Here is a 24,874-nt window from a genome sequence, read left to right on the forward strand (position 1 = left end):
CCTGCAAATGGACTCAAAATTACATTTAACTGCTGCAATCAGCATATATGTTACATTGTGCCATCTTTTTATTTGATAGTAAAGGCAGAAGAACATACATTGTTATCTTTTCCACCTGGTGTAAAATCACCTGCTGTGGTTGGCCAAGTTATGCTGTGCAACAGCACCCACATACAAAAGTAAGTGATGATAAAGGGAATGGAAGATACGGATGGAAGAACTGCACTGTGCGCTGCTGTACCTGTGCTCCTAACAAGTTGTTCTGCAATACTGACTAATGGATTACATGGACTATTTCAATGTGCTTTCAAGAATCTTTGATTACAATATTCATGTTAAATTGTCTGTGTACATTTTTGCATATAGGTTGCCATTACTAGTTGAAAGTCATTACTGTGAGCAAGTCGGTTTAGTGTGCTGCTTATATATGAAATTTTGGAAATTTTTGGTGTGTTCTTTTCAGTTCTTCGGTAGTCCCTTTTCAGTTGTTGGGGGGTTTCTTGGTACTGAACTGCCATTAATACTTACTATTGAGTCCAGACCTTCATTTTTGCAAGCTTTTGCCAGACCTTATAAAGAGCGCTATCATGTATTTAGGTTGAAGAGCACTCACCATCGCACTGCCTATGATGGCAGAATATACGTAACAGTAGTTCAGCATGTGTGAGGGTGGCTTCATGGCTAGGGCATGCCAAATAACTTGCACTCTTGAGCAAGCTCAAAAGTCACAAGGCATTTTGGAGGTCACAATTATGTCAAAACTATTGATTATACAAATATATGGGGTGGTTCCAGTCCTCCTCACAACTAACCACAAACGTTCATGCAAGAAAACTTCCTTTGTCTGAAGAAGGACATGTGGAAAAAAGAATGATGAGAAGAGTTTAAAACAGAGAGGGGTACGCAGCAACATCCTGGGAGTCACCACCTTTGTTCATACAACAGTAATGGTAAGCTAACAATTACTCAAGATGATGGAAAATTTTCACACAGGTCAGTTTGGGATAGCAAAAGGGATTAGACTTATGTGTGCTGGTTACAGGACACCCTGGTTCAAATCCCCACTCCAAGAAATATCTAACACTGTACCAAGTGGAATGGCTTTCATAACAGCCTAATGTTTAGGGCATTTACTCGGGATATTTAAGACAAGGCTATATACAGTGAATAAATATATAAAATATCAACTACTTGTAAATGCGTATCTTTTTGTACCTGTTGAGTGAAAACTAGGAAAACATAAGCAGTAAAGAAATATTTTAAGAGTAGGTGGTTCAAGCCATTATTCAACAGGATTTTAACTGTTTTCAAAATACACCTTAACAAAGAGCAATGATAGCACTATTCTAAGGAGACAGCAAACAACAAAAAAAACCCCACCTTTAAATTTATATCAGTAAATTCCAGCATGCACTTGCACAGTATTTTATATTACCTACATTATCTCATAAGTAGGACATATTTCTACCAACAGATGACAATAAACTCAGAACTGCTAGAATAGCATGTTTCGCCCTTTCTCAGAGACCTTTAACTGATTTCCAGATGTATTTGATTTTTTCTGTTTGGTTGATTCTTGTATTCCAGTAGCACAAATCCATACTAGAAAGTTCTTATATGTCATAGTATGTGATGTTGGACAAAAAGACTACCTGCACCTATGGGTAACTCCAGAATCTCCAAATTACTTCTACTAACATTTCTGTAAAAATTGTTTATCTTTTTTTTTTTTTTTTTTAAGGTGATATAAATTTCCCCAAAGCGTTCAAAACTTCTTGAGTTTTGTTGCTTTCGTTTACTCCAAAGTCTCACCTACCATTGATTCAGGTTAATGGAAGTCATAACACTGACATGATCTGGCTTGGGATCACACAGAGAAACTATTACTAATACAACAGAAAATATTTTATGACCACTTTTAACAAAAAAACAGGAATTCGTAACAGACCTGAAATATAAAAAATACATTAATTTTATTGTTTAAGCCACAGGGATCTGTTAATATAAACCGTTAAAACACTTCCCTGTGATGTCATCAGTTACCATGTGTTTGCACTCTAAATAGATGATTGTAATTTCTGTAAATATATCATACATATTTTTAGAACTCTTTGAGGCTTGATCCAGAGCCAACAAAAACTGACAGGCAGACAGTGACCAGCTTCAATAGGCCTCGGGTAATCAGAAGACTGAATTTCTAAAGTTAATGGATGAGAACATCAGTGTACAGCAGGCAGAGAGATACCACACAGACTGCTCTAAAAATAGGAAAGACTGTGCTGCCTGAAAACTACATGCCTGACAACACAACGTACGTAGCAAGGCAACATACTCCTTTGTAGCAACTGTCGTGCAATTGTCGTGGATGGTGTATGTCATTCAGTTACACGTATCTGCATAGTCATCTTATGAACTATGTTATTTTGATTGACTCCAACTGCTTAAGTGGCCTGCAGACTAAATACGGGCACCCAATCTTTAATAAGTAACAGATTTGTATAAAACATTCTCTTAACTGCAAGCTAAATCTGCATGTCTCAGAATGTAGCCTTTATGAGAAATCTTATTCCACAACGCAGTTATTTTAAAATTGGAAAATTGTGATACCTTTTTTGCCAGCCACTGTCTTGACTGAGAAGTCTGGGCTTGATCCTGCCAAACGTTTCTCTTAGGTGAAGTGTTTATGACTACAGTGGCCTCACTGACACGAATGCTATATTCTGACAGACATATACTATCCCTCCTTGTTGACTGGACTTTTTCTTCTAGTTCCCAAAATTACTTGTGGCAATCTTTCAATTTCAACTTTATTTATTCTGTCTTTTCATAGCAAATTTGTGTTGCTCTCTCTTTTCCTCTTCCCCAAACCCAAGAAATACTAGCAGCTAGTCACAGTGTATTTTTTCCTGGCTAAAGAATACTCTTATTTTTATATGTACTCCCTTCTGGAACTGAACAGTTTTGCAGAAAAGCAGAATCTGTAAAATCAAAATAAATGCTTTCGTTGCCTTTGTTCATATTGTGTATCTAGCTGGTCTTCTTGTAATAAATCAGCAGTACAACAGGTGATTGCTGGTGGGAGTCTGCGTGGTTGCTCAGAAGAAGAGGGATACAGTAAGCTGCCTTCCCGGTCAATAGAAAGATCAGATAAATGGCATCTCAGAAGTGCCTACCTCACACATCTACTTCAGGATGAGATGAATCTCACCTTCAAAGTCTAAATCAAACAGAATTCTCTCTATCTCATTTCCTCAAGTGAAGCCCATTTATCAGATTACTATGATCAACAGATTATTCAGCGTGAGATACAGTGGAGCTACACTATCCCTGACTCAGAAAAGCACTTCAATTACCCTCTAGCCAAGGTAGGTTACATATGGTTGACAGACAACAAACCCTTACCTTCTAAAAAACTTTTAAGACATGAATGAGAAAAAAATGAGGGAAAGTAATGTGGCTAAACAACACATATGAAAACTCGGTAGTTTGAGCTTGCCCATTTTTACTGTGCAACAAATTCTATTTATTTTTTCTATTATAATTGCTGAAACTTTAAATTTTATTGATGGCTTTTCCTGCTTGGCAGCTCAATTGTAAAGCTCCTCTTCACCATGTAACAATAAACATTTGTTCATCTCCTGAACTGCAAATGAATGGGAAGGTACTGCTGGTCTCACTCTCCTAGGAACTGGTATGCAAAGGGTCAGCTGTGATCAGTCATGGGAAAAGCATGACAGCTTCATCACAGAATCTGTCAGATGCCTGTAAAGTTTGGATTTGTGTTCAGGAGTTACAATGTTAGATCTGGTAAACATGTACAATTACATGGTATTAAAATAAAGCCAATACCTGACAGAAAGAATCAATCATCCTCCTGAGATAAGACTGTGAAGGTCTTGTTGAGGAAATTAGTCAGTGAAAAAGAGATCTCATTTGTATTTTACACAGTCCAAACTGCTGAGAATGAAACACTTTTGATTATGTGGTTGTCTGGAATAAGATGTAGAATATACATGTTATTTTCCATTTCATTTTTGTTAAATATATGGATGGCCACGGAAGCACTGTTCAGTAATGCACCCATGCAGTATTAATGTAGCTCAGATACAGTAAGTATAGTAAACATCGTATTCACGACACCGCCCTCAAATTACAGAGGAAACAAACCTTGGTCCAGTGAATTGAATGTGAAAACTGTGGTAGCTCTCACTGACATTCAATACTACCTATTTACTTGCAAATGCATTAATGACAGCAGTTGTCTCTGGACACGTACATGCACCCTATATCCTGACCAATGAAATACCATGAGCCGGTATCAAAATGAGACCACTGAGAAAACGTGAAAGCCTATTTCTCATTCAGAAGTTTAAAGACAGACTTTTAAGATGAAGAAACAGGAACATGGATTCATATCGTTTAAATCTTACTATGTGGTACACTTTTAAGTAGCGTGGGTGTGGAAGAACAGAACAGCAATCATCTGATGAACAGCTGCAATCTATGCTAAAAGACCCACTGAAACCCACATTAAATTGAAATATTGGAGACCTTTTTTAAACACATAAAAAAAATCCCTCTGTGCTTTTTTGGACAGCCTGTGTATCTGGCAACTGTGTCCATGCATATGACTCAATATTTACCAGTGATCATCACTGGTGAATTTGTGGTTCACTAATACATAGGAATGAACTTTTTGTAGCTGGTACTAATGCAATAGCTATAATGCCTCTGATTACACTCTTCTTATAGCATCTAATAAAGTTTTAAAAGGGAGAATTTGCTTAAAAGTGGCTTCTTCTCCCCTTCTTTTGCTTTTAGAAGTTTTAAAAAAAGAAGTATATAAAGGAAAAGACAAGTCAGGATGAATGGATATAGCTTGAGATACTGGATCCACAAGTTTGTAGTAAAAATTATGCGACAAGAATGAAGGCTTCTTACTCCACAGGGCTTAGCTTTAACTTACCATTACACAGATCTGTTGCCCTCCATTGCACTTCTGTGAATACACAAGTAATGTCTTTTTGACACCACTATGTATTTTCACAAGTTAATTTGCCAGCTAACTTTCATCCTAAGCTTACAAAACTACTTGTCAAAATGTTCAAGTTTTCCCTTTTTTTCCTCATAGATACCATCTTCACAATATAAAAATCATGTTTTAAAGAGGGAAAGTATATGAACTGTATGGTCATTTTCCTTTAACCTTCCAGGAAAAAACCAAACTGTCTCAGCTGTCAGAAAAATCTCCTCATTCTTCTGCAGAGAGTAAAAAAGCATGATTTCCACCCTCACACACACACACCCCACACACCCCCCCCCAATCAGTGGACTTTGAGGATGCAGCATAAGACCCTGCCAAATTTCCATCTGCAGGAACTTCCTCTCCCTCCCCTCATTTCTCTCCTCCCTATTTCATTCTATAGCCCAGAAAACCCAATACTTATTGTCAGTTCTCAATTCCTGACGTGACTTTTATAGTGGAATCTCTGGCAGGCCTGGTGGGAAGGGAAAGAGGATTTGGGGGTAGCAGAGATGTGTTCATCAGGCAGTCTGTTGTCTCAAGGAAAGATGCTGCCTTGGGATGTGCAGCCAAACCAAACGTGCTGTAACTGAGTGTGAGCGGGAGTCTGGGACTTGGTATTTATCATTTTACCAGACTTCAGAATTACACATATGCTAGTGTTTACCTCATTTCCACAGCAAAGTCTTGGTGTATGAGGCTGCAAGCGTGGCTTACAAGTTTTATGGCAACAAAATGCTCCCTTATTAGAATTAAAATGACTTAGACGGTTACCTGTGTCAAGAGGAAGCTGGTTAATAACTGCAAACAAATTAACTTTCATGCACTGCACCAGACTTCAGCAATTCTTGTATAACATTACCTTCAATGTAGGAACTGTTCAGCATACTCAGGACTGGTACCATTTTAAAGTAGACCCATCATATAAGAAAATGAAGAGCAATATATGTTTATAGGCTCTGAACACAGGAACTTCTCTTCCTAAACTTGCTAGTGAATTTGATACAGGGCCAGTGTGCTGGAGTTGTTACCCATGCATGTTACTCCTGTGTCGGCCAGACCTGTAGTATGACAGTTGGCAAGTACCAACCATTTACTGCCTCTGTCTCACACACCAACAGCTCCAGAAAGCTGTAAGCATTTTGCATGACTAGATGGCTACCCAGACTTGCAGGGTGAATTTGATTTTTCTTACAAAATTATGAAGAAAGAATGCCACAATATTGATACCGCCATGATTAGCTATAATACCACCATTTAGGTATAATATCTAAACATTTGGGGATAAAAGGAAGTATTCACAATCAGTTGATAGGGATTTAGCAAAATAACAACTGAGAAACTTTGAAAGAATTTCTAAGTAATTTGTGAGTCAAAATTTGTGACAGCAATACTGAAGTGTCATGCATGTTTAAACCCTTTTGTGTTTACACCTCACCTATTCACCACAACATCAATTCTTAACTACAGTTCTGTCTCCATCTGTGCAGTTTACCTCTCTGTTCAGATAAAAACCATTTTCTATAAATAAATGCTGGCAAGGTTGATTTTTACTGCATGTATAGCTGGATACTTCTGGAAAGCATTTTTTGATATGCTGCATAGGTTAGTAAATTCCCTTAAAAAAATTTATAAGTCACATCTGCAGTTTGAATGTTTCTTTCTGAAAGACAAACGAAGGCCAAGCAAGACAAAGAATCTGCTGATACATGTCACTCCAAGAATTCTCCTGACAAAGTTCCCACACCCAATTTAATTATTTCCCTACTGTAAAAACACTTTCCATCTGCATGTATTGTAATAGTTTCAAATCCAAAACCAACAGACTATAAAGCTAGCTAAATAAATGAATGATATTGGCCTTAGGTCCCAAGCCAGGAGCTATTCTGTAAGGCTGTGTGTCTCCAGCATTCATTTTAATGCTGATGTTTCATTTTATGTGCAATGTTTTCACTTAAGCCTTGTTTAGAGAAGAATTACCTTGCTCCAGGCTTTACAGTTCTATGCACCACACGGTGCCCTCTAGCACTGCTCCAGCCAGCACCGACAGAGCCCCCCGCACGACCAAAGTCACATCGCGAACCGAGATCTGACCGGAAAGTCAGGCTGTATATGCAGCACTGCCCACACGCAGGCCAGCAACATGAATTCCAACTGTATCTGATAGATCCTCAAACTGAGGCTGCGGAGCTCAAAATGGAAAGCATTTGTGTTTGAAAGTACACCTTAGAAAAATGAAACTACCAGATTTAGCCTCCAGGTTGACCACTTGTAACATGGGTTCCCTTTTGCACTTGGGAGAAAAAAAGTAACCTATTCTTCAGACTCGGTATGAAGAATTTAACTACAGCTCGTAAGAAATTTCCTGATGTACATTATATTCTGGGTCCTCAAGTCTGTTGCAATATCAAACTGATGAAACTACATCAGTCTATGGACTTCATAATCATTTTTAAAGACTGGAGATGTAACAGTCTCAACTGGACAAGCAAGATGCTTAAAACTATGCATGTGCACAAGTGTTTAGCTAAGCTGGGATTCTCTATACCATCAAAGCACTTGGAAAGAGCCTGACCTTTATACTAAACTTTAATCCAAAGCAGCAGCACAGCAGATACATTTTTCATTAAGAAGTTATGGAGCAAGGACTGAAGGGCAAAACATGCCTTCACTGAAGTCCAGGGCAAAACTGCTACTGAATTCACTGGAAGCATATTAGGACATTGCATTTTGTATTCCCTCACATACATCCAGTTCTTACCAACCTAAATGAAAGGATGTATTAATAACTGACATGACCTAATCAAAGAAATTCAGATGGTGCACAGCACAGCTCAAGCCACAGATATTCTATCGACCTTGAATATTGCAGGTGACCCCCAGAAGATCCTGCTGTAACAGTGGCACAAAGACATAGTTAAGGATGGGACCCTGAATTATGCTTTTCTGATTTTTAATCACAATGTTAGTATGATGTCAGGTTTGTTTTGTGGCCCTCCCCTCACAATTAAAGCTTCTGAGTTTTTTGCGAATCTGAGCTAGGTATTCTAAACAGAAACCAGACAAATAGACAAAAAGCGCTGCAGACCACCAAAAATTGAAGAAAATCATCCAGTGTAGTTCAACAGCTTACTAATCAACAGCAAGATGCACGCCTAATGGCACATCTAAAACATTTGCTACTTCACCTCCTCCAAAGTAGCCACACACGTACATAAATATGGAAGTTAAATTGATTTCCTTTTCCCCATGTACATGAAATCAGAAAAGACTGTGTTTGAGAAGGTTTTTTTTAAATAACGTATGGCCTCTTCCCAAATTATTAATGCAGTGGCATGTTCTTCATAGGTGAAAACAAAGAAGTTTTGATAAAGCTGAATTTTCCCAAATAAAGACTGAATTCCCCACACTAAAAATAAATTATATTATTAATAAACTGCAAGACTCAGGTATGTGGAAAAGTAATAAATGAAAAGAGTTAGATTTGATTACACAGATTATTTAATGGTTTGGGTTTTTTAAATTGAGGATGACAATTCAGTGTTATGGCACCATCTAAACTCAACAGCCTAAACGCTAGCCCGCATCTTTAACTGGGGAAAACAGAAAAAAAACCTTCCAGAGTGAAAACCATTGAAATTGATTTCGAACATTCGTTCTTTGCAAAACGTGTCTCTCATGTTTTGATGCTATGCAGCCACAGCACAGCTCCGCCTCACACCCCGCCACCGTGCTGCAGGCAGTCGGCGTTTGCCCTCTGGTACCGTACCTGGGATTCTGCGGCTCTGAACCATCTGACTCTGTACACGGTTTCTTTACCTGCAAAAGCAAATGAGTGCCAGTTACTCTCACTTGAAACACAACTTCCTTGCTCACGGTTCACGCACTTACAGCGCTTAAAGTGGATCCAGCTCTGCTCACCATGATCTCTATAAAATACTTCCCGCATTTTACAGCAGCAGTATGCAATACTAAACAGTGTGTTTCATTATTATCCCATGAACAGCTGCCAACTGCACTTCCCCAGGCTCCATTAGTATGTAAAATGTTCGGCTAAAATAGCATGGGAGAAGTCCAACTAGGAACAAAGAAACCAAAGAACCAGGTTCCCCACTTTGAAATGAGAAAGCCATACTGTTCTCAGCTTGGTAAAGAAATGTTTTCCCAATTGATACTGATTCTGTTTCCTGCTAAAGTTCACAATAATAAACACCAGATTCTGGGGCAAAGCGCAGCGTTAGCTAAATAATTCATATGTTAATTTTATTTTGTGAATCTGCTAACTGTATGTTAACTGTATTTTCCTATTGCATCAATGAACACATACAGTGTTTTCACTCATATCTGCAACATACAATTACGTAAAAGGTACTTCAACTTCCGGTTTAATCTTCACATTACATTGCTGTAGGCTCATTAAAGGTGAAAAAAATCCATCATTTTCACATGGTATCTCATGTGGATCTTCACACATTCCTGCAAAAATTTAATTGTACCTTCTAGTAATTTAAATTTCTTGTACTTTCAGAAGAGAAAAAAAAAATATTTGCACACTTCTGTGCTAATGCAGAATTCAGGGCTGTGTGGGAGGTTTCAAGACTCCATTTTTAAAGCCATCTAGAAACACCACTGTCACTCAGACTCACTTGATGTGACTGACACAATACAGAGAACATTCCCATTAAAACTAGCAAATGTTCAATGAGAATTTTGGGGAATACCTTTGCATCAAGAGATTCTTCTACACATTTTTGCTACTTAAAAGCATTTAGGAGAGAAAAGATGGTGAATGTTCGATAGAATAGCATTTCTATTGAAGTAATTGGCAAAATATTCACCAATTCCAACAGAACAAGGATTAGGCAAATTTTCCCTAAATACCTCAACTGAATGCTATGCAACATCACTCATAGATGTCTGAGTACAAGCATGGTTCTACAGATGGTCATTTTTGTTCTTCATTTGTATTCTAGACACTGGAAAAATAATATGGCTGCATACATGGTTATTCACAGATTCCAGTAGCAGCAATAAAAATTTCCCCATGACGATAACTTAAAACTGTCTGTATTATTGTAACAGGGGTCATCCAAAACACTAAACAAGTAGCAAACACAAAGGATCTTCTAATTATGATTTGCTTGATTTTTTACTAGAAAACTTTTTCAACCTATCCAGTTATTCAGTTTCATCACCAATAATTTTCCTCCTCTTGGATTCTTTCTTCACTGTTCCTGCTGTGCTACTCCATGGACTTGGTAGTCACAATGGAGTGCCATGGAGGTATGTGATGGTGCAGTGGCTCAGCATGAGACGGCGAAGGCTCGTGTAAACCAAAACTCACAGGTACTATTTCATAAACGTTCAGAAGCAAACATCATTGCTATAGTTTCATGATCACTACATTGTTACTGAAGTAATGTTGGATCTGAAATACAGTAAAATACTTGAGATATAAGCACATGATCGAATACCAAGAAAAATGCCTGCAGTGTGTCTTCACATACAACAAGAGAAACAGTCATTCAGATTGGTGTACTGACAACATCACAGCCAACCATTCAAAAACCTTCAAATCATTCAGAGACACTGAAATTGAAACAGCCCTTCCTTCGGAGGAGGTGTGTACTTTCAGAAGGAGATTGTCTCAACTGAGTTACAGAGGGACTTGGCCAGAAAAGAATCTTTTCATTTTCCATATAAAATATACTTTAAAATAATTAAAAATATAATGTGCTAAGGAGTATGAAGTATGACTATAAAATATAAAAATATAAAATATAATAACATAATTAAAATAAAATTAATGAAAATATAAATGCATCTAACTTACTTAATTCCTAGTATAGCTTCTTTTTCTTTTTCCCTTTAGCACATATTAACTACCAGGCTATTTTTGCTGTCTCCTTGCTGTTAAATTTACTGGCATTTATACATTCCTTTCCCATTCCTCTGCTGTTCATGTGGTTGTCACCAGTAGCACTGTCTGTCACACTTGCACTTGGGCTCAGATCTCACTCCCCAGGTCAGGAAAGTTCAACCACTGACTTAAACCAGTTGCTGGAGAGTCTGACAGTCACCCAGCACATCCCAACACTGATTTTGCAAAGTGATGGCAGGACCTGTGGTGGGCAGTTACCACAGAAACGCAAAGAAAATTCAAACACACACTACACTACCTGAGATCTTTTAACATACACAATATATTAAGAGCCTTGGTTTCCTTGGGCAGGGATGAGAAGTGCTTCTTCCCCCGGTTAAGAAATAGCTGGGTACTCACAGATGCGTTGTCCTACCCCTGCTCATGATACTACTGCATCTTGCTTTGACCAACATTACAAAGTCATTGAAATGGCTGAAAGATTATGCTCTACCTGTGTGGTGAACATAAAAAAAAAAAACCAACCAACTGACAAATTTTGATGTACCTTAAAACAGAGTAGCAGAAAAGTGACAGACCAGCTGCATCAAAAAGACTCACCTCCTGTGAGATGCAACAAACTTGGGGGGGGAAAAAGTGAGTGTTTTGTATTCAAGAATATTGCAATGAAAACAAAATATTTTTAAATCTAAGAGTACTTCAGTTTTTTAGCTTGGTATATAGATGATGCATTTCATCTGTGATCATTCTTTAAAGGAAATGTGCAGCAGAAGCACATGGTATAGACTTGTCTTTTCCTCTGAGACTAAATGTAAACTTCATTGCGTATCTTTAGAGTCCCTCTTTGAGAGAAAAGATTCAATAATTAAATTCTTCTTTCTTAAAGAAGGAACAGGCATGTGATTTTCTTTCAAGTGGCCATATGGAATGAACACCATTTCTCTTTAAGGCTACTCAAGTAGCAAAACACATTTTGTTAATCATAAAATTATGCCACCCTTGAAGGTGAACAGAAAATGACTGTGAAAACATCTGATCAAAGACCAAATATTGTTCCCTTTGTCTTCAGCTGCACTGTTTTTCCTCTTAATCTGCCTTGCTGACTGTTTTCAAAATAATTAACTGTCACTAACATCACATTTATTTCCATTCTCATGTGTTAAATGCTATAAAAAGAACTTTTTCTTTACTTCTGCTCTATTTTCTCTTCCCCCCCACCCCCCACCCCCCCTGTTTACACAGGTTTTCTCATCATTTTAGTTATATGCATGTCGAAAATTATTCACAAGAGCGGGAAGTTACCAGTTTCAGTAGGGTTTGAATTTTGTCAAACTATGCTGAAATCTCCTACCCTGCCTGTTTGAAATGTTTCCAGCTAAAAATTCTTAAATGCAAATTTTTGAGAAAACACGCTGTTGCGTACATTTTAAAAGTCACACCACTATGCTGCTGAGCAGATTTAGCTCCTGCAAGTTTGGAGGCTGAACCCCAAAACTGGAAGTGGGGGCAGTCCAAGGTGTACCAGTAGCCAGGAAACATCATCTCTGTGAAATGGTGCCCAAATTTGTTTCTGTTTATAAGCTTCTAAAAGCCCTGCTTTCACACCATTAGTGGACTCCTGTTGTAGTCTGGCTCCTGAATTTTTGAAGACCCTACCTGCATTGAATACTCTCCATCTCAAAAGATGCTGGTGCTGAATAAGACTTAGGATTACTTCTCCCAAGCGGCTGGAGCCCCCCTGACATCAGGAAAGGGACTGACGTTAGCAAAACTGTCCCTCTCTCCTCTGTCAGTCCTGTCTCCCACCATGCAGGTACCCAGGCAATACCCTGAAACAGAAACCCCCTGTAGACTTAAATACAGGGAGGAACAGAGAAAAGGAACAGAAATCAGTAGACAAACAAAGAATGGGATCTGCAGGGGGCAAAATCAGAGAGCAGAAGCCAGGTGAAAAAAATGTGGCAGGCATAGGGGTGGAATGGGGAAGAATACAGGGGCTGGCTGGGATGGGACAGCACAGCAGTTTGCTCTCCTCTCCTCTAATTAGATTTGGGACTAACACCACAAACACAAGCCTGAACATTCATCAGGTATCTGTGAAACTCACTAGTAAAGTCTTTAGTGACCAGTTTGCCCAGAGTAACAGGCTCGTTCTGCTACACCAGCTGCACTGCAGACCTAATTAATGATCCAAGCTGGGAAACTATACTTTGAAATTACAAGGCAGTGTATAAACGTTATGTTTATCCAGAAAAATGAAGGTCTAATTTGACTCAAATTGGGGAAAAACCAGTCAACTTTTAATACATTTTCTGCCTTCATCTCTGCCTTGGTTCATTGTATTTTAAATATTAACACTGTTACAAGTATCTGATACTATGAGGGTAGTGTGAGAAAGAGATGCATTTATTAAGCATTGAAGAACTTCACTTAAGGTATATGAGAAATACTACATAATGAATGATTTTAGATTAAGCATGGCCTTTGGATGCTTTGTGTTAAACAAATATAGACTGAGAAACATAAAAAGAAAAAACTAACTACACATTCACTGAAAAAGGGACACATCCCCTGGAAAGCCTAGTATGTCATGTAATAAGATCTGCACCATAATGCATAAGAGACTAGATTTCCACAGGCCATATTAATTCTGGCATTTCCTTGCTTCTGATGTTTTCCTTTGCAACATTAACATCCTTTTAACATGATTTTATTGGGCCTCATTACACTAGATGTTAAACCATGAACGGGTCCTGTTCTGTGAGGTGTTCTTGCACACACAATCATGGTATTAAACTCATAATGCAACACAGGTGAGAAATCTCTTCTAACATTTACAATAAGCACTGCTGAAAATTCTTGCAACATCAGCAGTAAAATATTCTGGCAACAAATCTGCTGAGCTTCATCTACTTCATCAAATATTGCCTCAAGCACCCCTCCCAAATTGGTAGGTGAGCAACAGGGCATGAATAGAGCCAGCAATGCTTTGGACCTGGAGGAAGCAGCTCTGCATATTTGAGCTATGGAAGCTCTGGCATCAAGGAGACAAGAATGAGGAGGCAAAAGTCCTTTTTGCAGACCCAGAGACATCTCTTAAAGCATGCCTACATGCTTGCTTAGCCTGTGCTAATGCCACTTCTGATTTGTTTTCAATGTGGGCAGATCAAGCACACTTTTACTGCCTGGACACCTCCCTGCAGCAAACTACCCTGGTGAAAGCTCACCAGCTTCTACTCACTGTCCAGCGAAGGGATCGTGTCTGTCGAATGGCCCCAGGAGAGGATGGGGCAATCAGGGGGATGGGTCTGATAGAAATACATGAGAAGAATGTATCTCAGGATGTCTGTGGCACTGCTATGAGAATGAATAGTAAAGAAAAGTAGCTTCTCTTCCAAACGTTTTGTAGATGCCAACTTTGACACTGTTTACATTTAGTTTTACAACCATCTTAAAAACAACAACAAAAACCTTAGCAGAGACTGTCTGTACAATGCCTACTGAAACAAAGGTTTCCTTTGCTGCTATGACATCCTTCATTGCTACCATAAAACAAATAATGACATTATCTTGACCTACAAAAACAGGACCAGGGCTAGCTTAAAGATACAGTGCCACAATTTAGTAACAAATTGTAGCCATTCTACAAATATATATGCTTTCAAACTCATTTTTAAAAAGTATTGAGGTATTATTGAGAATGAAGCATTTTTTTGATGGCTAAATTCAAATAATACTATAGCTGTGCATGTCCTGCAAAGAGAAAATCTCAGTGAGGCTTCTGTAAAAACAAACAGCAATACTGAAGATGCCTAAAGAAACATCTGAAAAGAATACTTATATAACATAAATGTATAAAACCAGTTTTTATTTAACTGTAACGTGAAATTAAAAGGTACATTAAAATGTAATATCATAGCTACTCACTATCAAATTTTGCGTAGGTTTCTGACTTAATTAAAAACACAAACACTGATGCTACTGTTGAGCAGAAGACCTTGAACCAATAGAAAAAAAATTTTCCCCAATTGTTCACCATGGAGAGACTGTACATAGCTGTATTTTAAGTGAATCACATTCTAAAGTGCATTTCTCATATCTCAGCAGATTGGAAAGTATCAGTTCTAACCGCAAAGGAAGAATGAGGAAAAGCATGCTGTATGAATCAACTTATTTTCCAATTCACTATTAAAGTATTTTTTATATTAAAATCTACACGAGCTAGTCCTAAGTAAAACAAGTTTTTCACTCATCACATAAGCTAGGTTTACCTGTGCACTAGTCTCTTCCACTTTCTTAACAATGGAATTGTTATGGCATCAACTAAAATCAACAACTCTAATCAAAACAGATCAGAGCTTTGAATATGCTGACCTTGTTTTAAAAAAAAAAAAGAAAGTAGAATGCAAATTATTTTAAAGTTTCAGGTATGGAAGCAGACTACTTAAGTTGACCTTTGTATCTTATGTAGCACAGTAGATGAGACTTCTACTGAAAGACATCATATATGTTTCCACATCTTTAGAAATGGAATAAGAACACTGTGGACACTGTGTGGGGGCATCAAATGTGTAGCACAGCACAGGGGTGAGAGGAAGGGATGGAAATAGAGGAAACCATTGCTGTTCCACTGTCACTTCTTTCTATTTTCCATGCAAACCTTTCCTAAGGTAAGACATGTTCATAATTAAATGTATCATTGCTACCCTTCGGTCTCCTCCACTCCTCCCCAGGCAAATACAGTAGTAACTCTGGTCTGCAACACTATGCGGTGTACATGTAACTTGCAATGAAAAATAACCCAGAGGGTTACTATTAACCATAGTATCAAATACCTGCAGTTTAGGCACCTAAATCTATCTAGGCTTGTCACCCCAGGCTTCCTTTACATCTAACAGAAAGATATAGATGTATTTCACCTGACCCAGAGTAGCCATCTATTTCAGACAGAGTGGAATTATGCCAAGATTAATTGTGAATAACGGCTGCTTCTCTCTGCTGGCTACTGAAGAGGACAGGTAGTGAGGAAAACACTGAGGAAATAGAACGGAGCTGCCAGCAAGGTAGGGAGTGCCCACTGTCACCACACAGCCTGTGTGCCTCATTTCACCTTCCACGAAACCCGCTCTCCCTGCAACACTGACTACAGCAATGGAGAGATGTCTCCTGCTAGTTTCATGCTTTAGAGCCTCAGCTTCTTTGAACCAGTCATTGACTCTAATTGTTTATAGAAGGAGCTATCACTTACAAAACATATACTAATCTGCTAAATGCTTCCACTTTCTGAAGTGACACTCTTCACCGTTCCCACAATGCTTTAGGTTTTCTGTATAAACCTCTGCAGAGAACAGCGTGGATGAAACTTTGACATGAATCAGCCTAAAGACAGACCAAGCAGCTGCAAAGTGGCGCGGCGTGTCCCCACGATCTTATTTCACCAGGCAGTCATGATGAGCGGCGACACACTAGAGCCCTTGCTGGTATGCACAATACATAGACGGTAAATAGGGATTTCATCAGTCCGGGTAAATGCCTTTTTCATTCTTACAGGGAGACCATAAGGATTGCACCTTTCAGGAACACTGCACAGTCTTACCATTGGCACAAGCCTTTGCGCTACTTAGAAAGTTTTATCCAATATAAAACTGTTTCTATTGAAAAGTTTTACAGAAGTAGGTGTCACTAAGGTGTATTTATGACATAAACTGATAAAATCTGAGACAACTTGTAACTACTCAACTTTCTCATTCATATGCTATCTTTGGGGACAAAGCTTTCCTTCCCTGGTACTTTCTTGCTAGTGGAAGTGTTTCCTGCATGTTTGTTTTTACAACCTGATTAATGGGTTCACTCGGTTCAGAGCTCTAAGCTTCTTTAACGTCTTTTTATACCTGCAAAAATTTTAAAAACACATATTAAATTGCCTTTGGCACAAGCGCACTTTAAAAAATACCAGAGGGTGTGACAGTCAAGTCATAATTTAAGCGACTGGAACCTGTAAAGTACTATCCTCTACATTTTGAAATACATTTATACATGCACTGTGGGAAAAACTGGCATTCTTTTTTTCTTTTTGTTTGTTTGTGTACGATGAAAGAAGGAAATATGCCTTCACCTAACTGGTGGGGCAGGCAGGGCAAATGCCACACCACAATAGCACTTTTTGTTTCAGCCTGGGCTACCTAATAGCTCATAGCTCACAGAACACTTTCCCCCATCCTGCTGGGAGGATGGGCCTTCAGCCTGGCTCCCTTCCCAGAATGAAAGAAAGAAAAAGAAAGAAAAGCAGTTAGCTCCCATTCAGCAGTTGCAAAAGCAGGGAAGCTCCACCAGCCTGGAGCTCATTTATTGCCCAAGTCACATTCTGGAAGAAATACTAATGCACTAGCACTGGAAATCTCTCATTCTATTTTTTCTCTCTGACATTCCTTTTCCCTCCCTCCCTCCCTGTCTTTTAAAAAACAAAACAAAACAAAACAAAAAAAAACCCCAAAAAAACACAAAAACAAAAAATAAACCACTAAAGACAAGCCTGTGGCCTTTTTTTACCTTTACAAGTCAGCAGTATGTCTCAGTGCATCTGCATCTGCAAGTATACCCTTGGTGCCTCCCTGGTATCGCCAAACTGTAAATGAGCTAGAAGATACTGTTCTTAATCTAGACACAGAAAAATGCATCTGATTTTTACCCCAGTAATGGTCCTATGACGTCCTCCAGATTTGTTGCAACCACACAGTTTTTATTAGTTTTATGTGTTTGCTTTTCAAATCTCAGCATTCCCAGATACCATTGATCTCTTTTTTCAGGAGAAAAACATACTGGGATGTAGGAAAAGAGCCATGCTGTGCAATGCTTTCTAGGTTTAATCTTGTGATTCATCAGATCCACAGAAATATCATAAGCAAACTAGGTGTATCAAAACTGTTTTGGAGTTATCATTTAATATTCAAAGGAATAACAAATTGTCTCTCGTTATATGCATAAAGTTCAGTGCCCCCTCAGCAAACCTGAACTTTCTTTCCTCCTGCTTTTCAAAACTAACCAGGGCCAACAAATGCAAAGAAAAAAAAGTAAACTTTGAAGCTGAAATTTAAAGCAATGAAAGTCAGGAAGTTCAAAAGTTAATGTTCCTATGGCTGTGTTAACTTGGCCATGTTGCAAATACATCATGCAAATACTTCAAGCTATTTTGTTAAAGGCATATAGTACTGTGCCATAAAGCATAATAAAACATGCTTTTTTCTTTTCATGTGGAAACCATCTTCTATGAGCAACAGTACAGTGTATTTCTACTGCTAATGCTGATTTCTCTACCACAAGTCAAGTACCTCTGCCACAAGGCATTTCCCCGTTCTGAAGATGCTGGTGCCTCACTGGGATCTAGATTTCCCCTAGGTCACCCAAGAGCTTACACATACTGACCACCCCAGTAACAAAGGCCAATTTCTCTCCTGACTTGGTTGCCTCACCAGAAAATAATCTGTCTTTCCCCCTTAAGATCAAAGAACACTTGTCAAAGCTTTTTCCATCCCTCACTTACCGAAAATTTAAACAAATGGCCTTGTCGATCACCTCCTCTTTTCCATTCTTCACTATGCTGATTTCTACCTAGGAAAATACTGATACCCAAGTACAGTAAACATCATGTTCACACATCCGTCAAATACTCGTCCTCGCCACTGATGATGAAACACATATACGTAAAATATTCCAGTTTAGCAGAGAAGTCCTTTTTCTCTCCCTGTACTCTTTTGTTTGTCTTCTGTATTTTTAATATACATATTGCTATGTGCTAAGGTTAAAGGAGATCAGCCCCCAGAAATGTGCCTTACTCTTGGTCAACAATCTTGTGTTTCTTAGCTACACTGAGAGTTCACTCACTGATGCTGGGTCAGCGCTGAGTAAGAAATGTCTACACTACCACCAGCTTCACCGTCCTCTCTGTCTCAGAGGCGTGTACTCACCAGTTGCATTGTATACCCCAGAGCTAAAGGGACTTTAAAGACAAAGATTGTGGTTTTGAATGATATTTAAAAAGTTCAGAAAATGTTGTTTAGTGGAACAGAAAGACAGGTCTACTGTGTTCACAATACCCTGACAACGTGAGCTTTGTACTAATTAGCTTTCAAGCACCAAAGTCTTCATAAAAGTCTGGTCCATTTAAGAATGAATGAATGAATACCTGATTCTTCTTATGGTCTGAGGGAATGGGATGGAATAGTTTGGGTACATTGAAAGCATTGTACGTGGATTAAGCTGCATGACAACTTAGGTTATTGATGACCCAAAGAAAGTTCCTAGGTTGAGACCTGAGTTATTCAAGATAACATGGTAGGCACAAGCTCTTCCAAGTGCACCGACTTGTTCACCAGTACCACTTTTGCTCAGGTACACTTCCAGCCAACTTTTCTTCACTGCTTTTTATAGCTATAGCTATATGAGCCAGATGTAATGGTAGGATATCAGTGTATTACCTGCAGTGTCTGACAGTGGAACCCATGCTGTGTGGCCAGTCAAGCACATGTATGTCACACAGAATTGGAAGAAATGTTGATCCTTGTAGATGTCCTTCAGCAAAGGAGAAAAACTAGTGATGTACTGCAGCTTTTCAGTACATTTTTTAGTGTGTATCTATTAAGAAGAACTCAAATCACTTCTGTGTCATTTGGACCCTTCTTCATTTCTCAGGAGAGACAACTGTATTCAGTGGACACTGTTGTATGTGACACAAGAGTACCAGAAAATGAGAAAATGTAAATGACCATTATTCACAGATGAAGAAAGGTTATCTGACTTCTTCATTAAAGCAATTCAGTTCCACATCCTGACCAGAGTTCAGACTATACCTGGTCTAAAATGTCAACTTCAATTAAATGATCTCACCACTGGGAAGTTGTGCTGTGATCAGGCTCAGGAAAGGGGAGCTGCAGGCAAGGATCATTCCAGACTGTTGGCTTCCTCAGCTCCAGCTGAACACCAGCACGTTTGACAGAAAAAAAGGAAATTACTGCTCTAAATTTTGATTATTTTTGTCAGAAAGGATACCAGTTATTCACTGCTCTCCTTCACAACCCTGAAAGGCAAGAGTACCTCCACGTTGAGTACATGTGCCAAGCTCTGGGGATGCAAACATGCTGTTGTAGTCAGTCCTTTAGCAAAAGGCATTCCCTGGGCTAAAGAGTTGTCAAGCTTGGGACAAGCCTACAAAGATGTAAGCTTAAGTCTAAATAGGAACATGGCTGTTAGGCCCATTACCTCCAATGAAAGGATTCAGAATAAAGAAGGTAAGTATGTGCATATGCCTTTGTAGGACAGGAGGCTCAATTAATGGCAAAAAGCAACAGGTGGACAGAGCAAGAGGACAGGTTGGAGGGAGGATGAACAAGGTAATATGAGCAGGTAATATGAACAGGATTTTAGCTCAGCACCTGCCTACCCATTATCAGCTGGCAGAGTTTTGTAGGCATTGTGGAAGGTGGGAATGAGATGGAGACCATGTTAAAACAGTATTAATATAAAATAAAAATTTTAAAAAACCAAACCACAATAACAAACCACCAACAAACCCCCCTGTTCTGATATTCCATGGTAGTTTTTCTCCTGGTAGTAGATCAAAGATATTTGACCATAAATATCTGACTTTTCAACAGATTATATCTGTGAATATGAACACGAACAAATAATTTGATCTATGAAAACCGCCCAAGCTGAAGTCATCAGCTAATTCTACAACACTAGGATTTTTTGTACAATGCACTGAGGCTTTTGCAATTAACCCCACCTACTTTAAATGTATAAAAATGACTACACTGCAAATTAAAAATAAAAGTGTGTTCAAAACTGGGAAAAAAGTCGAAGTAGAAGGAGAAGGTAATAAGCAATTGCACATCCCATTCCACCTTGAAAATTACCAAGTAAATCGCCTGTACATTCACAGTGAACAGCTGTCCTTTTTCTTCAGTTTCATACATTTCTGTTCTTCCTCATTACTGAAGCTAATTTGTTTAACATTGTAGTGATAATTTCCAGCAGCTGTTGTAACATTAATTAACTACATTAGATAACCAAAAACTTTAGCAACTTACTTCTATTAGAGTAAGGATGCAAAAAAGTTCTTTGTACCTCAAACTACTTGCTAGTCAAAATAAAATAATCAGTTCTTTATGGCCCAGATGTTAACTCATGAAAAAATAATTTCTTAGAGGAAATTTAAAATGACATACAATGGTGCAGTAAATTCTCACAAACAAGTGGATATACTCTAAGACCTATTCACATGCATTTGTATCGTCACGCAACCAAATTTAGTTAGTTTCTGGTTAGTTTACTGTTCAGTGCCTGTAGAAATCTTCAATAAGAGTGAAGAAAATGCTTCTAAGAAACAAGCATTTTTTTCAAAGGATAGGAAAAAAAAATAATTTATCACAGGCAAATGATAGATAAAATACTTTATAATAAATACACAGGAAAATATAATACACATAATGTACACACAGTTACTATATGCTAGTAAGCAGCACAGAAGCAGAATCGTATTTACTGAAACTACTTTGTATTTATACGATCTACATTTAATTATTCAAATATTAATGAACAGGTAAACTCCAGGAACACTTACAATAGTCGTTAAAAATGCTATTGATATCATAGTGTTAAAATGTCATTCAGGGAAATAAATCGTAAAACGATAAATGATTGATTTTATCTATACAAAGGGATACATCATATGTTTGCTTGTATATTAGTAACAACAGCCACAATTAGAAAGCGCATTAAAAATACCTTCTTTTTTAATTTGCTTTATGCTATAGTTCTCAACACTAGCCAAAATAGCTGTATTTACTGTATAAAGTGTGTAAACAAATGTCAAACCACCATCTAGTAACATATTTTTCATTATTAGCCAATGGGGACAACATCAGAGGCAGTATAGCTCTTAAAATGCCACAAGAACCACTTGATAGATCGTATGTCAGCTCACATAAAAGGCAATTTTGCTTCTTTTTTCAGATATGAAAATCTGACTGGTTTGCCCCAGTATACTACTTTAACATATCCAAATAATTTCTTAGATTTTTTATTAATACTGGTACATTAAAATATGTAATTTTATAATACTTAAAAGTATGTTTTACTTTTCAAAATGTTCTATAAATAAAATAGTTGAACTAGGTTTCCAGTAGCAATTAATTAACTAGTGGGTTATTAAAAAAAATATTCATACAATATTTTTTTTATATTTGCAGTCCTCCAGTAAATTCTTTAGCTAACAGGCAATTACTTGGAATAAGGAGTTCTTCCAATTTATTTTGGATGGATTTATACACACATCTCAGGCATCAAATAAAAAAACCCTCTTCAGTTTAGGAAAATATAACAACCAAGATTCTCTAAACTCTGAAAGCACTCAAAACAAAAAGAGACAGCTTCATAGTGAAGGATGAATTTCATCTACCAAAGTCAACAGTCAGAAATAACAATAGAGGATATATTGCAATGCATCTGCAGTACTTTTTCCCACAAGAGTCTGTGCATTTGCCCCTATTTCAGAAAAACAAGCAAGTGTCTTTTGTCTTCGGCTCTAACATGCCAAGTCTCCTGCGTCTTTTGACCCCCTCCCTCCTCTCCTGTCTCCCCAACCTGATCCTGGAATGTTTTGGCCACGAGGTTAAGAAAGATTCCCCCATTTATCACAACCTGCCAAGCACAAGGTCATAGTCCCAGCCCCAGTCCTACCGCTTAACTAATCCAGCCTCAGCACAGGCATGAAACTTCAAAGATTTCTTGCCACAGGCAAAAATTAGTCCTTATTTGCTTTAAAATCCAAGTATCAATCAAGTTAAACTGTGCTTCAGTGGAGCTAACATTCTGAATGTGCAGAGCAGCATGTACATTTGGTTCTTAGCTGTGACTCTAATTGAATGCAGAGCTCACCTGGAACAGCAGTACAAATACTGTAAGTACAGCAAAAATCTAACACCATGACATAATTCATTTTATACAGGAGAAAACCCTTGATAAAATGAACTGTTCAAACATGCATGCAAACACACAAGAACATGGTTTTGCACATGTGTGCAAATAAATATTATAATACATACAGAAACTTTGTTTACATGAAATTGCTTCCGATTATTTTACCCTCCAAAGGTTTTATTATCAGTTACATCAGACGATCAGCCAAAGTTATGTAACTATAAAGCTCAGCTAATTACTTTTAAATATTACTCAAATGAATTTTGAAGAACAATTACAGATTTGCTATGAGAACACACTGAGAACTTTGCTTCAATATTTAGGAAGCCCATCTTTGATTAACCCTAGCTAAAATAATATGGAAATTCTACAAGTCTGCGATACAGCTTACTGCTTTCTGTTCAATCCAACACAAATAAAATAATTATGCTTTTTAAATCAATCCATTTTCTTCAGTATATATTTTTACTTGCATCCTTTTGGAGTTAAAATGGGACTAATTTTAAAATTAGCTTTTAAAAAAATCTTCACATTTTCTTCAGATCTTTACTTATAATTGAATACTTTTTAATTATGTATTAATTCGGGGCAATGATTAAATATTGCATAAAGTAGAGAAATAAACCACATAGATAATATACTTTCTGTTAAGATATTACAGAAATGTATTTTTTCCAGCACCACAATTGAAAATAAAAGTTCATAAAATAAAATATAAAAACTAAATAAGTAGCATATTAACTAAGGCATTAAATTCTACAAACTGCTCACATACCTTTTAAACATAAATGTGATACAGCCATGCTATCCTTTTATTTAAAATACTGAAATGATATATAATGTTAAAATCGTAATCCCGTCTAAAAATATTTTGTAAATTTTTCAATTCAAAGTTCAGAACTGAGTAAAGTGCTATTTGTTTCCTATATTCTCCCAAAGTAAATGTAACTTCAGGAAAATTGTAAGTATAGCTACTTGCAAAAAAACCAATAGAAAACAAAAAAATTAAGCTAGGTAAGCATGCAAATGAGACAGATAGTATGCAGTGTGTTTTTTCACTTGCTTCCTCTGTTTTACAGTATACTCGGACATTTTATCAATCCACAGCCGCTGAAGTTTAGAAAATAACCTTGACTTCTAATTTCTGTAACAGATGAATTAGCTTCCCTGTATGCCCGCTCTAACATACACATACATGCTTGCATGATCACACAAACATAGAGATATATTGCCAAAGCCAAATTTGAGGTTTTTGGCTTGATACTATCCACATACATATAAGGCTGATGCTACTTGATTTGCTGTACCATTTAACAAGGTATACTAAGCACTTTAGAAATCTAAAATTATCTTGGAAAAATGCTGTGGCAAGAACTGTATTTTTAATCCAGGAATTTATAATATTACTTGTTCTATATACCTTTTTCAAATTTATATTTGAGTTACTTTAGAAGAAATTCTAATGGCAAAAAACGTAGTGAGACAGTCAAAAAGCTGTTCCGCTGAAACTGATTTCAGAAAATAGTGAACAATCCAAGAAAAGAAACATGTAACTGGATCCTGATGCTTGCTGCTCACCAGACCCCGGGAACAAAATCGAAGAACTTATTGGCTGTAATAATTTATCATACCTTTCGTCCAAACAGGTTCCCTACACATTACATTTCTCTATAGCAGTAAATGGCTCTTTACAGCTGGGCCAAACGGCGTTGCTCTTTCTTCCCTGGGACTTCGTTTTTGCTGTGCTAGGATAATAAAACAGCACTCCCAGAGTAAACCCCTCCTGAGTTTCCCTGAATGAAACGGACATTTAAGAAGCAGTAATCGTTATGCCAGCTCCACCGTGGCCCTCTGAATGCAGCACGGCAGCCGGCACAGCTGCAATTGGCTGCTACGCAGACCCCAAGGCAGAGAAAAGCATTTGAATACAACAGCAACAAACATGCACGGAGTCCCTGAAGAAGTAAGGTTTTAACCAGAATTTATTCTCAAAA

At 37.7% G+C, this 24,874-nt stretch overlaps 1 protein-coding gene across 23 annotated transcripts in view; it reads right to left on the bottom strand.

Moving 5' to 3' along the window:
- Positions 1-24,874, bottom strand: part of EYA4 (EYA transcriptional coactivator and phosphatase 4) — a 221,513-nt gene that overhangs the window by 96,588 nt on the left and 100,051 nt on the right. For 22 of the 23 annotated variants that reach the window (XM_080388354.1, XM_080388353.1, XM_080388344.1 and 19 more), the window contains one exon: positions 8,793-8,842. The exons of the other annotated variant lie outside the window; for it this stretch is intronic. In XM_080388354.1, the coding sequence (XP_080244480.1) occupies positions 8,793-8,842 (50 nt within the window). The remainder of the gene's footprint in view (positions 1-8,792; positions 8,843-24,874) is intronic. 23 annotated transcript variants of the gene reach the window in all.

The sequence above is a fragment of the Falco punctatus genome, assembly GCF_963210335.1.
Source record: "Falco punctatus genome assembly, chromosome: 5".
Taxonomy (NCBI): Eukaryota; Metazoa; Chordata; class Aves; order Falconiformes; family Falconidae; genus Falco; species Falco punctatus.